We start from the raw sequence: 12,203 nt of genomic DNA, 5'->3' as shown, positions 1-12,203 counted from the left end.
CCCCAAACCAGGCCAGAACCCTCAATGTCTGAGGAACCTCCCCTCCCCATGACCAGCCAGTCATCCAGTGCTGCCCCCCCCCCCACCTCCTTCATGTCTCCTCCCCACTGCCACTGCCCTAATCCAGGCCTCACCATCTGTCACTTGGGCTGTAGAAAAAGCCTCCTTCCTCACCTCTTGCCCTTCATTCAGCCACTACACAGCTGCCGAGCTTTCTGAGATGCAAATCCTATCACGCCCCTCCCTTCTCAAAGCCCTCGGCGGTTTACAATGCTGACAGAATGAAGTCATGAAAGTCCTCCGTGGAGGTATTCCCAGCCCTCCTGGTATGGCCTGAGTAGCTTTCCAGCTTTGTGTTTCACCACTCTCCACCCCATGCTTCAACCAGATTTTACGTCTCCCCATTCTTAAATAGGACATGCCCACTCCCCTCTGTGCCCCTGCTATGCAGTTCTCTCTGCTTGACATACTCTCTCCCATCCATCCCTCAAGCCTGGCCGATGAACTCCTACTTATCCTTAAGGACCCTGGTCAAAATGGTCTCCTCTGGGAAGCCTCCCTTCAGTATCTGACAGCCCTGTGCCACCCCAGCCTTAGCCAGCACTGCACTGTATCTGCCTGCTTAGGTTCCTGTCCCTTCTGCTACACTGAGATTCTCGAGGTCACATTTGGGTCTTTGTCAATCTCCTGGCGTCTAGCTGGCGCTTAGTAGGTACTCATATATGAAAGAAGCAAGTGAAAAAAAAAATAAGTAAATGAATGAGTAAATAAGTGAATTCCAGGGATAGAGGCTAAGTTAACATCCTCCCTCCTGAGCTCTCATCACCTTTGAGCCCTCACAGTAAACCCACCCTTCCTCATCCACAGGACGCATGACATGACAGACTATTCTTCAAGCAGCTGGACATAAATCTCTTCCTTCCTACATCTCTTGAGGCCCTGCGGAAAGGTTGAGCTTGACTAATAACTCAGCAGAAGAGATACAGAGAACAACCAAGGCGCAGCTCCACTTGAACAACCTGGTGCAAACCCAGCGAAATCGGCCACCACTCCCTTCCCTTTTCCAATCCGGGAGGTTCTGGCCCCTCCCACAGTCCACACCACGCCCCCAAACGAAGATGATTGGTAGATCAGCGCTGACTGATAGGACTGCTAAGAGCTAGCTCAGCCCGGGCTCTACCCTTCCGGTGCCCGCCCCCCCCCCCCGCCCCCCCGTCCCCCGTTCCAAGGGGCAAGCAGACCCTCGCTCACAGTACTCAAGGCCCAAGATGATGTCCCGCAAGTAGAGGCGAGCTTGCTCTTCGGGGAAGGGCTTGTCGCTGGGCACCTCCATGACCGGCCTACAGAAAGGGAGGGGAGGAGGAGTGTTCAGCTGAATCATAATGAGTAAAAGCAGACAGCTGGTAGGGTGACAGGGGCTGAGCCATTTAGGCCCCTCAGGACTTCCCGGGAGCCCTCTATGCTCAAACACCAACCCAGAACTCAAGACATTAGCTTTTTCTCCCGTATAATGAAACATTGAAAACACATAGACACAGATATCCCCTTACAATCATTATAATTTCAAATTAGCTTTATCTTAATTTCTGATTGGCTTGGTATTCCTTCTACTAAGTACTTCTCTATTACCAAACTGTTGCAAAGATGCCATTTACCTCAGTGTTTTTCAAACTGTAGGTCCAGACCTAATAGAGGGTCATGAAATTAATTTACTGGTTGGCTAATGCTTTTTTTAAAAATTTCTAATGAAGTAGGATTTATCAGAGTACATCATATGTGATAAAGACATGTAATGTTTTGTAAAACTTAGGTTTCAATTACAGAGATGGATGACAATGTAAAACTTATATTTCTTACTTCGATGAAGGTCAAAAACGTTTGAAAAGCTCTGAGTCTTAAAGGGATACTACTCCCAGCCCCCTACTCCCCGCAGAGAGGCAATCACAAGCCATACCCTGTATTTAAGGTCCTGACAGTTAGGGCCTGTGGTCCACCCAGGCCTATGCCCACTACCCCAAGTCTGCTGCTTTGCTAATACTGTGAGAAGGCCAAATAGAGCAGACATGAATTAGACTCACTGTGTGACCTTGGGCAAGCCACTTACCCCCTCTGAACCTCAGCTTCCCCTCTTGTAAATGGGAGCAAATGGAGTCCCACCCACCCAACTCATAAACTTGTAAAGCTGAAAGAACTCTTTGTGATTTGAATCCAGGTGAGAGCCCCATCTCTACATATTTGCTTGAGAAACACTCCTTTCTTCTCCCACTCCTCCCTCAAAATCTTTCCAGTTCTTCAAGGCCTGGCTCAAAACCCACCCCCTCTTCCAGAGAACTCTCTGAATATTCCAACCTCACTGACCCCCAACAGACTTCAAAGAATTGCCCTATTTGTCTCTCATTTCCCCCCAGATCAGAGCTCCCCAAGGGCAGGGCCTGGGTCTCCGCTTTCTCCTAGAGTAGCTGACCCTGGGACTAAGGGCACAGGGAGGGAAAAGAAGGCCTGGATTAGACTTGACCTGCCTGATTGGGATGGGGAACTCACCCCTTTCTCAGGAGGTCAAACACTGAAAGAAAAGAAAAGAAAAGTAAAGTAAGTTAAGATGCAGCCAGGCTTGTAAAGCAGGTGATGCCAAGGTCCCTCCCTGTTCTGGAAGGTAGGAGAGGGTCAGGCATTCAGGCATACTTGAGGGATGGATGGGACAAGGGTATCAGAGGAAATAAATGGGTGAAAGTATGGTCTACTTTGATCTACTATGGATCTGCCTCATCCTGATTCACCATGGATTCCTTTCTTGGGAAGGAGGTGGGTAACTGAGGCTTGCAGAAGGGGCAGGAATTTCCCTGAGGGTCACAGCAGATAGGCAAGTAGGACAGGGAGTGAAGACTAAAGCCTTGACCTTAATTTCTAAGCCCAGTGTTTTTTCTGTCCCGTTTCTGGAGGGCCTCTAAACTCATGAATCAGGCACCGTGAACTTAAATAATAACAACATTAATAACAATCTTGTATATAATGACTCATTTACTCCTCATATCAACCCTATGAGTTAGATATATTATCCCCCATTTTACAGGTGAGGAAACTGAGGCACAGAGCTATCATACAGGGTCTGGGAACCCATATCACATAGCCTGCTTCGTGCACGTTCTTGATCCACTGTCTCTCTGATCAGTGGAGTGGGAGCTTGGGAATATTTATTGAATCTATGTGGGTATTCTAAGTTTGGATTGGCAGGGCTGGGCAAGGGAATCCAGGGCTTGAGAACATGCTCATACAGCCCATTTGAAGGTCACATGTGTCCCTGGGGAGCCCTTGGACTGACCCTAGGTAAGCTGCTTTGGGAAGAGCTGGGTCACTCACCTAAATAGAGATTGTCCTCAGCTGGGTCATCCAAAACCTAGTCAGAGGGAACAGACATGGTGGTAGGGCTTGAGGACCCCCAGTATGCTGTGCAGCCTCCCTGGACAATGGAGCAGGAACGGTGTAGGCCCCAGACAGATGAGGCCTCGAAAATCACTGACCCCCAACCCTGGCCCACCAAGTGACATCCAGCTGTTCTCTCCTCCTGCCATGACTGGGGGCTCACTTCTTGCTTCTGGGCAGCCCCTTATCCTCACTGAGACCTTGAGAATATTGCAGACCAGCCTGAACTGAACCCTAAAGCCTCCCTATAGCTGCCACCCCAAGTCTAGCTCTGTCTTTGGAGGCCTTAGCCACAGATACTTTGGGAGGAGTATCTGGTGGGAACCCTAGGTCTGTGCTGAGTGTCCCCAAGCACCACGGGTTGCTTCACAGGACTTGAGCTCCCACCCACTCACCACTGCCTCCTACCTCAATCAGCTTGACCACATTCACATGGTCCAGCTTCTTCAGGATGGCAATCTCCTGGTACACTCGCTCCAGCGGCAGCAGCTGCTTGGCTGGTCCTCCTTGAGTAGCTTGGGACCCCCTTGGGGGAGGGCGACCTGTGACCAGGAAGGGGAGTCGAGCCCGTATTGCAGGAGGCTGGGCCTCACCTTGGCCCCACAACCAGCCTCAAGCAAGAATCTTGCAATGGTCTTGTCCCCAACCCACCAAACACATCCCCACTACCAGGCCTTTGCTCATGCTTTCCCCACCTCTACCCCCAGTCCTAACAAAAAATAGTGAGGGACTGAGGTGTCCTCCTCTTCTGCCCCCAAGCAAGGAGCTCCCAAGCATAGGACCCAATAGATACATACGTGGAAAGCCATACTGCTTCAGTAACTTCTTTTTGGAAAGAACTTTCATTGCCTGAGGAGGGAGGGGTAGAAATGTCATTTGTGTGCAGCCACCAGGAGCTAGAACAGGCTGGTTACATGTGGATGGAGGTCCAATCACCAGTGGGTGACTGCCACCAGAACTGAAAGTATGGCCTAGGTGTGGTTAAGCTGGGTTAGGAGGTGACCATATCTGAGTCTAAGCCTTACCCTATTTCTCCAACAAGCCTTTCTGGAGCTCTCCTCTCAGAAGGTCCAGCCTCTGCTTGCATATTCTCAAGAAGCTTACTCCTTTTGCATTCCCTTAGGGACAGGAGCCCACTCCCTCTAGAGGCAGCCTTGTCCTCTGTCTTCCCAGCACAGCCACTGCCCACCTCCCAGGCTTCTGGGGCCTGGCTGGGGCAACACCTCCCTCCCATCCCCAGACTCACATAGTGCCTGTCTTCACTTTCGTTGTAGGCCAGTCTCACCACGCCGTAGGCACCCTGGAAATAGGCACCGGTCAGCCCTGCCTGGACAGGGCAACCTCCTCCAGGACTAGCTCAGGGAATGGGGAGCCTGAACAGCTCCGGCTCCCTCCCCCCTCATCCTATCTCCACCCCCACCAGCTGGCCACCAGCAGGCATACATTTCAGGCAGACAGAAGAGGACTGCTGTTCCTGGTAATTGCCTCTGCTTGGCTCAATGCAGCTCTATGCTGCCTCAGACCCTCTTTGTCTTCCATCAAAAACTATGGAATCAGGAATGGAGAATCATTTCCCATCCCACCTCAGGTATTTCCTAGAGGACAAAACTGTCTTCATTTCTAAGCTGGGGCCTTCCCGGCTCTGCCTTACATTCCCAGGGAGAAAGAACTGCCAAGCAGAGGATCCTGATAGGCTGCCTACCCAAAGCCTCAAGAGAACAGTCCCCACTGCCTGTCCCAGTCCTACCTTGCCAATCTCACTCTGTAGCTTGTATTGGTTCAGCTGCACACAGTCCTGGGGAGGGGAGGGGGGGAGGGGAAAGGGAAGCATCAGGTGAAGCTTAATCCAGAGGCAGTATTGATCCCACCTCAGCAGCCTGTTCAGGGCCCAATCCTGGCTCTGGGCCCCTCAATCCCAGACCCCCCCCCCCCAACTCATCAAGCTTTCATGTTTGGATGGGGAAACTTGGTGGTCTCTATGCCACGAAAAAGGACAAGAGGGCTTGCACACTCATGTCTGCAAACATGAATGGTGAGCCATGGCTGTACTTTACTCCCTAGGAAGTGGTGAAGGAAAAATACACTGATTCCTGCCTGGATGCTGGGGTCTGGGAGACCTAAGTCTGTGAGAAATGCATAAGCAAGTATTTCTAGAAGTAGCTGAATGCAAGGTCTTGGCTGCATGGACAAGAAAGATGAAGAGAGCCTTGGGGACAGGAGACCACAGCCCTGGCTCAGGCATAAGAAGCTCAGCCTCTGCAATCGGTAGATTGCTCGGTACTAGGGTTCACTGTCAGATCTAAGTGGAAAACAGAGCCAGTGGGATAGAGGGGCAGAAGTAAGAACAGAGACTGGAAGCATGCTGGCAGCTTCTGAGTCAGAGGAGACTCTAAGAAGCAGGATTAGAAGTGGGGGCTAAAGCTAGGTTTGACTTGTGGTGGGGAGGGTGGACATACTATCGATCTTCAAATTGCTAAGAGAACTTCTTGGGGGACAAGGGGAGGGCCTATTTCTGAGGCCTGGCCTAGGGATAGGAATGGTGGGACTTAACAGTGATTGGCTCAGAAGGAGCTCCCTGGTGGGAAGAGCCATATTGTGAGGTAGCAGGCTCCTCAACTCTGGGGGTATGCAAAGCAAAGGCTAAACAGCTGTGCAGCAGGGGCACGGAAAGAAAAACATCTTCATTTAGGACTATTAAAAGCTTGTGAGCACCCCCTAGCTCTGCCCCACCAACCTCTGTGTCTGAGATAGCCACATGGTGGGACTCAATGGTGGGCCTCCGCCAGACCCGTGGGGAGATGTGGCTGGCAGGCCCTGTGGCATAAGGCCCAGCCTGGGCCTCCAGGCAGCTTCCTGCTGGCCGCTCTTGCAGGGAGAACTTCCTGGCTGAAAGGCTGGGCCGGGCTAGTGGGGGTCTTGAAGCACCACCAGGGATCACAGAGGCAGCTCTGGTCCTTGGCGGAGGGTCCACGCCATTCCTGGCAGGCTCTGGACCACCACCTGCCTCCTCCAAGTGGGCCACATCAATGGCTGCCACTCGCTCCACCAACTCTGCCCGAGGGTCCTGGCAGCAGACTGCTGGGCCCCCTTCCATTGCCACAGTTAAGGGGGTCCTCTGTGCAGCCTTACTGGGAACCTGAAAAAAGAGGACAGAGAAGGCTTCAATCCTGAGCATGGACTAAGGAGGTCAGATTTCCAGGCCCTTTGGTCCCACCTTCATGACTTTGCCCTCCTTGTTCCCCCTGCCTGAGTTGCCAGCATCCGAAGTCAGGTCTGCCCCTGCCAGCTGAAGGAGTTCCAGGAACTCATCTGGCTCTGCTGCACAGCAGCCCTCTAGACCTCAGTATCCCCATTGGTGAAATGGGCATAGTCACATCTGCCTTGCTGGCTTCACAGGGAAGCAGGGAGAATCCGAGATTCTGGAGTCAGGACAGACTGACATGGGCAGAATACTGGAGGCCCAGCAGGAATGGGAGAAACAGAGTCCAGGGTCAGCTCAGGCCCCTTCCAGCAGACAGTCCAGTGAGTCACCAGCCCCACCCTGGACTGCAGAGCATTCCAGTGCTGCTGCCTGGAAGCTGAGCTGGGCACTGGTAATGCAAAGGCCTCCCTGATACTCCAAACCAGTCACTTACCCTCCAGGAAGGCCTCTCCAGGACCACAGAGCGAGTTTCCCATCCCCCATTACTCCCTTCCCTGCCTCAGCAGAGCCTGAAGCCTAGGAGAGGGTCCTTTAGGGGGAGGGCCTGCTGCTTTGGTGGCTGTCAAGAGAGAATTCACTAAACTAAAAGGTCACTCCCGGGGTGCCTGGGTGGCTCAGTTGATTAAGTGTCCAACTTTGGCTCAGGTCATAATCTCACAGTTTGTGAGTTTGAGCCCCACTTGGGGCTCTGTGCTAACAGTGAGGAGCCTACTTGGGATTCTCTCTCTCTGCCCCTTCCTTGCTCATGTGCACACACTCTCTTTTTCTCTCTCTCTCAAAAATAAATATTTAAAAGGTCACTCCTTATTTTTCCTGGTTTTTCCTTCCAGTTTATTTGTGTGCCCCAAATATTTGTCACAGCTACTCAGACTGAGATGTTCTCCGTGGCCTGACCTTACACCCACCCTGACCCCACTACATTCTGAGCCCCAAACCAGGCTCGGGGCCAAAGGCTGACCCCAGCTTGAACCCCAAACTGACCTCTAACCCAGCCCTCACCTTCTACCACAACCCTGGGCTGAACCCTGACCCCAGGCTAAACCCTGACCCTCAGACTGGGCCTCCATCTCTGATCTGCTCTAGGCTGAGCAGTGGCCCCACTCCAGCCCAGTGCCCTTCCCCCTTCCTGGGCCAGACTCAGCATCTTCTCAGGAAAAGGAAGTGAGTGGACTCCTGACCCTCTGCCCTTCCTGTTTGGTGGTAACCTCCTCTCTACCCACACAATGACTTTAAGAACGTAAGTCACCCCTTGTGCCCCCATCATCTTGCTTTGAGAGATGTCAAGCAGGTAGGGCTCACTGGAGCCCACTGGCCACAGAGGAGCCTGGGCTGGGTTCTAATCCTGCCTGTCAGCCTACTGTGGGGTCCTGGGTGGGCTCCTTCCTGAGTCTGAGCCTCAGCCTCTCCATCTGTACCATGAACACAGGATCTTCCCAGATTCCCTAGGGCCAATCTTCCCAGATTCCCTAGAGATGGACTGTGGGCAAGGGTGTCATCCAGAAGCCCTGTGCTTGGTACGGTGCGCTGAATGAGTGGAAACCCAGAGGTGGTATCGCTGATGCTGACATGCAGAAAGGAAGGGGGAAGGGAATCCAGACTGGCAATAGGAAAAGACATGGAGGCTGGACCTAGAGGAATGAGGAAGCAGTTGGTGAGCCCAGAGAATCAAGGATGCCTCCCTGGAAGAAGTGAGAGAATGAGTAGGACTGGAACATCAGGGAGACTTCCCTGGAGGAGGTGAGGGAGGCAGGTAGCGCTGGAACATCAGGAAGGCCTCTCTGAAAGAGGTGAGGAAGGTGAGTAGGGATGAAGCGTTAAGGGGTCCTCCCTGGGAAAGATGAGAGGGACAGTGTATGCAATTGAAGGAAGTATCAGGGAGGCTTCAGGAACCAGGCCACTTGTGGGAAGGAGGAAGCCAAGGATGAAAGGAGCCCTCCGAGCTTGGCTGGCCTAGCCCACTCCGTGTAGATGGCCCACTCTGTTGCCCGTCACCCTCACCCTGTAGGCCTCTTTCCTCCTACTAGAATATAAGGTCCATAGATGAGGGCTCTTGTCTGCCTCGTCTCCATGAGATCATCGGGATCTGCAGCAGTGCCTGGCACATGGTAGAAGCTCAATAAATGTGTGTTGAATGAACGAGGGGTAGCCATAGGGATCATTAGAGCGCTGTCCCCAGTCGACACGGGAAAGCAGCGTCAGAAACGGGACCCCAACAAGCCCGGGGCCCCAGTCTCTCGTAGGGAATGAATCAACGTCAGGAGCTCCAGCCCTAGGTCTGCAGCCCCCTGAAGAGCAGTGGCCACAGGTGGCCCTGGCCCATAAAATTTGCATATGATTTCCCTGAGGCTGTTATCCCAGCAGGAAGCCAGCTTCCTCTAATGCCCTTCCTTTTCTTTTCTCCAGGGGAAAGTGAGGTCCAGCAAGGGCCAGGGAAGGGCTCACACAGAAAGCCAAGGCAGAAGTCTCTCTGCTCCACCCTGGGGCCCTATTACCTGGTTAAGGGTCCAGGCTCTGATGCCAGGCTGCTGGCCCCATCTCTTCCTGGTCTGGGTCCACGGGCAGGTGACTTCACCTCTGTGCCCCAGTTTTCCTCATCTACAGAATGGGGCTAATAGCAGTCTCACCTCCCTGGGTAGTTGTGAGGCATAAACGTGTGAATCCTGTCCGTACCGGTCTCAGAACCGAGCCTGTCACTGCGGAAGCTCCGTAAAAGTGAGTTGTTGTGCTGCTGTTGTTGTGATTGCCTAGGACACGCTGTGGCCCAGATGGATGTGCAGGCGGCACAAGGCGGCTATGAGGGCTGACGTCAGGCCCTCCACCCTCCCTCCTCCCTGGATCAAATTCAGGTGACTAAGCATGTCTGCGCAGGAGGCACTGGGGAGGCCCCAGGTTCCAGCCTCATGTCCGGGGAACAGCGCCTGGCACCTGAGGCTATGCATCTGAGGGCATGTGTCCACACGTGAGAGAATGTGCGGCCACATGTGAGAGAACTTGTACGGGCAGGGATGTGGGCCGGGGTTATGTGTATGTCTGGGGTGGGTGGGGAGGGAGTCCACACATAGAAGCACATCTGCATGGAGATAGAACTCTACACAGGTGGATAAATGTGTTAATGTGCACCGGGTGCCTTTAGGTCCTCGTGTACGCGTGCTCCAGAATTGGGGTGGGGGGGCGGTGGCTGCACGGGGACCATGGGAACCTGATCTTAGAAGGTCAAGTCTGAACTTCCCACACGGTCACCTGTCCACCAGGCTGGGCTGTGTGTCCTGGGCAGGCGCCACCCCTCTCTGAGGGGCCACCGAGAAGGTCTCTCAAGGCCCTCCCCAAGCTGAGGCCTCAGTAGTGACTTGATTGCAACTGACTGTGGAGGCAAATGGGGGCTATGTGGGCAAATAGAAGGACAGACATGGGCACCTGGGTGTCTCAGTTGTTAAGTGTCTTACTTGGGCTCAGGTCATGATCTCCCAGTTCGTGAGTTTGAGCCCCATGTCGGTCTCTGTGCTGACAGTGCAGAGCCTGCTTGGGATTCTCTCTCTCCCCCTCTCGCTCTCTGCCCCTCCCCCACTTCTGTGTGAGCACAAGCACACACATGCTCGCTCGCTCGCTGTCTCTCCCTCAAAATAAATAAACTTAAAACAAAACAAAACAAAAGGACAGACAGGCTAGGACCGAGGTCCAAGGCTCAGCAAGGACTCTATGGGCATGGAGAGTCCCCCAGGAACCAGCTTAGTCTGGTAGCCAAGAATGACTAGACTCAGGCCCTCTCTCACTGGGAAAAGCTACTGTAATCCTGTCCTCCCAGACTTGGGTCATGTTGCCTTGGAAAAGTCATTGAGACTCTTGGAGCCTCAGTTTCCTCATATGTGAATCAGACAAGAGGCTGCCATCCTGCCAACTCCCAGGGCTATAGAAGTAGATGAGATTGTGGCTAGAGAAGCAATTTGTGCCTGAGTGATATGGAACTAAGATGTATCTACATGTAGAAGCCGCTGAAAGAGAGCCTTGATGTACAACGTACAACCCCATATCTGCCCCCTGGCTCCAGGAGGGCCTGGCACATAAACCCCTCAGGGAATCCCCCCACCCCCAGGCATCTGGCTACTTCCAACATGCAGACCCTGGCCCCAGATGCCTACTTGGCCTGGCTTCCTCCTCAGGATGTTCCCCGTCCACCTGGGTCTCTCAAACGAGACCCAGAGTACCAGAGAGCAGGCAGATCCCGCTTTTGTCCAAATGTTCGAGCAGCCCCTCTTGGGATGACTTCAGGCACCACTCAGACCTCACTGTGAGTTCTGGAAGGCTGCTGAGAATCTCAGGGCTAGGTTGAGCAGCTACCATGCAGGCAGAGAAGACACGGCCCTGGCCATCCAAACACTGTCCAGAAAGGAAAGCTGCAAGGAGGTGGTCAGGCCACCCAGGCCAGACTCAGAAGGTGGCCCTGACATCGCCAGGCTGCCTCACAGGAGCCGTGTTTATGCTCCTGACAAGTGTCTGGATGGCCCTGGCAACGGGTGCCCTCTGCAGTTCCTGCCTCCGCCCGGGATGACTCAGTCCTCCTTGAGGGAGGCCCAGGCATCTAGTGCCAAGTCATGCTTGAGGATGCCTACCGTGAGGATGTCCCCTCCCATCATCCCCGGAGAGGCCCCAAGCACCGCGGTGGGCCCTGCACCCAATTTCGCACGGCAACCCTCAGCGCTTCCTCAGCACATCTTGGCTGATGGTCTCCAGGCATCACCTTCTATCTCTGCCCCTCCTCATCTTCCACACCAGGTCTGCACCTCCAGCCCCACTCTTTCCAGCCAGCTGCCTCCTTTCTGCAATGTTCCTGGGCGTTTCAGACCCACAGAGTCCCCATTCCACTTGGCACTTCCCCCAAGTCTGCTCTTCCTCTGTGCCTGTCGCAGAGGTGGATGCCATCATCCTCCCAATTCTCCAGAAACCCGGGAGCCCTCCGTATCACCCATCTTCTCCCTTTTGCTCATCCTTGCTCCCTTAGCCCCACACTTACTCTCTCCTCTGGCTGCACCACACCACTCACGGCTTCCCAAACTGCAGACTCTGTTCCGCTGCCAGGGCTTTGTACAAGTTGTGCCTTCTGCCAGGAACACACCTCCCTCTATTTTGCTGCTGGAGGATAGCTCAGATATCTCCTCCTCCGGGAGCCCTCCTTCATCTCCCCACTGCTGGGTGAGGTTACTAAGTCGGACCCCCTACAAAATCAGGATTTAGATCTCTGCTTTTCTTTCCCACTGCTTCTGCCACACAGTCTCCCCACCTCCAGGCTCATACCCTGAACCCACCCCAAGCCCTCCTCCACATCAGTCGCTAGAGGGAAGATTTCTAACATGCAAATATGGTCACAGTTCTCCCACACCTGGCCTTCCAGGAACTTGGAATCTGGAGGACAGAAGAGGAGGAGACCTAGCCTCATACTGGGGGCTCATAGGCTAGGGAACAGCCAGAGACACAGACTTCTGGGATCCAAATCCAGAGTCACTCATTCATGCAACAAATATTCAGTAAGTACCTGCTATATATGTGTCCAGGGACTGTGCTAGGTGTTGGGAGATAAAGCAGTGAA

The 12,203-nt window shown here is 53.5% G+C and overlaps 1 protein-coding gene across 4 annotated transcripts in view; it reads right to left on the bottom strand.

The window, feature by feature from the left end:
* Positions 1–12,203, bottom strand: part of CAMKK1 (calcium/calmodulin dependent protein kinase kinase 1) — a 35,122-nt gene that overhangs the window by 21,058 nt on the left and 1,861 nt on the right. For 2 of the 4 annotated variants that reach the window (XM_043583376.1, XM_043583375.1), the window contains exons 2-9: positions 6,155–6,556; positions 5,168–5,215; positions 4,667–4,720; positions 4,218–4,269; positions 3,829–3,962; positions 3,358–3,394; positions 2,542–2,563; positions 1,252–1,340 (exon numbers count right to left, since the gene is read on the bottom strand). In XM_043583376.1, coding sequence (XP_043439311.1) covers positions 1,252–1,340; positions 2,542–2,563; positions 3,358–3,394; positions 3,829–3,962; positions 4,218–4,269; positions 4,667–4,720; positions 5,168–5,215; positions 6,155–6,514 — 796 coding nt within the window. In that variant the 5' untranslated portion in view covers positions 6,515–6,556. The remainder of the gene's footprint in view (positions 1–1,251; positions 1,341–2,541; positions 2,564–3,357; positions 3,395–3,828; positions 3,963–4,217; positions 4,270–4,666; positions 4,721–5,167; positions 5,216–6,154; positions 6,557–12,203) is intronic. The other 2 variants (XM_043583378.1, XM_043583377.1) reach the window with 1 other exon arrangement.

This window comes from Prionailurus bengalensis, chromosome E1 (assembly GCF_016509475.1).
Source record: "Prionailurus bengalensis isolate Pbe53 chromosome E1, Fcat_Pben_1.1_paternal_pri, whole genome shotgun sequence".
Taxonomy (NCBI): Eukaryota; Metazoa; Chordata; class Mammalia; order Carnivora; family Felidae; genus Prionailurus; species Prionailurus bengalensis.
The sequence above is the reverse complement of the archived record's forward strand: the minus strand, read 5'-3'. Positions and strand labels throughout refer to the sequence as shown.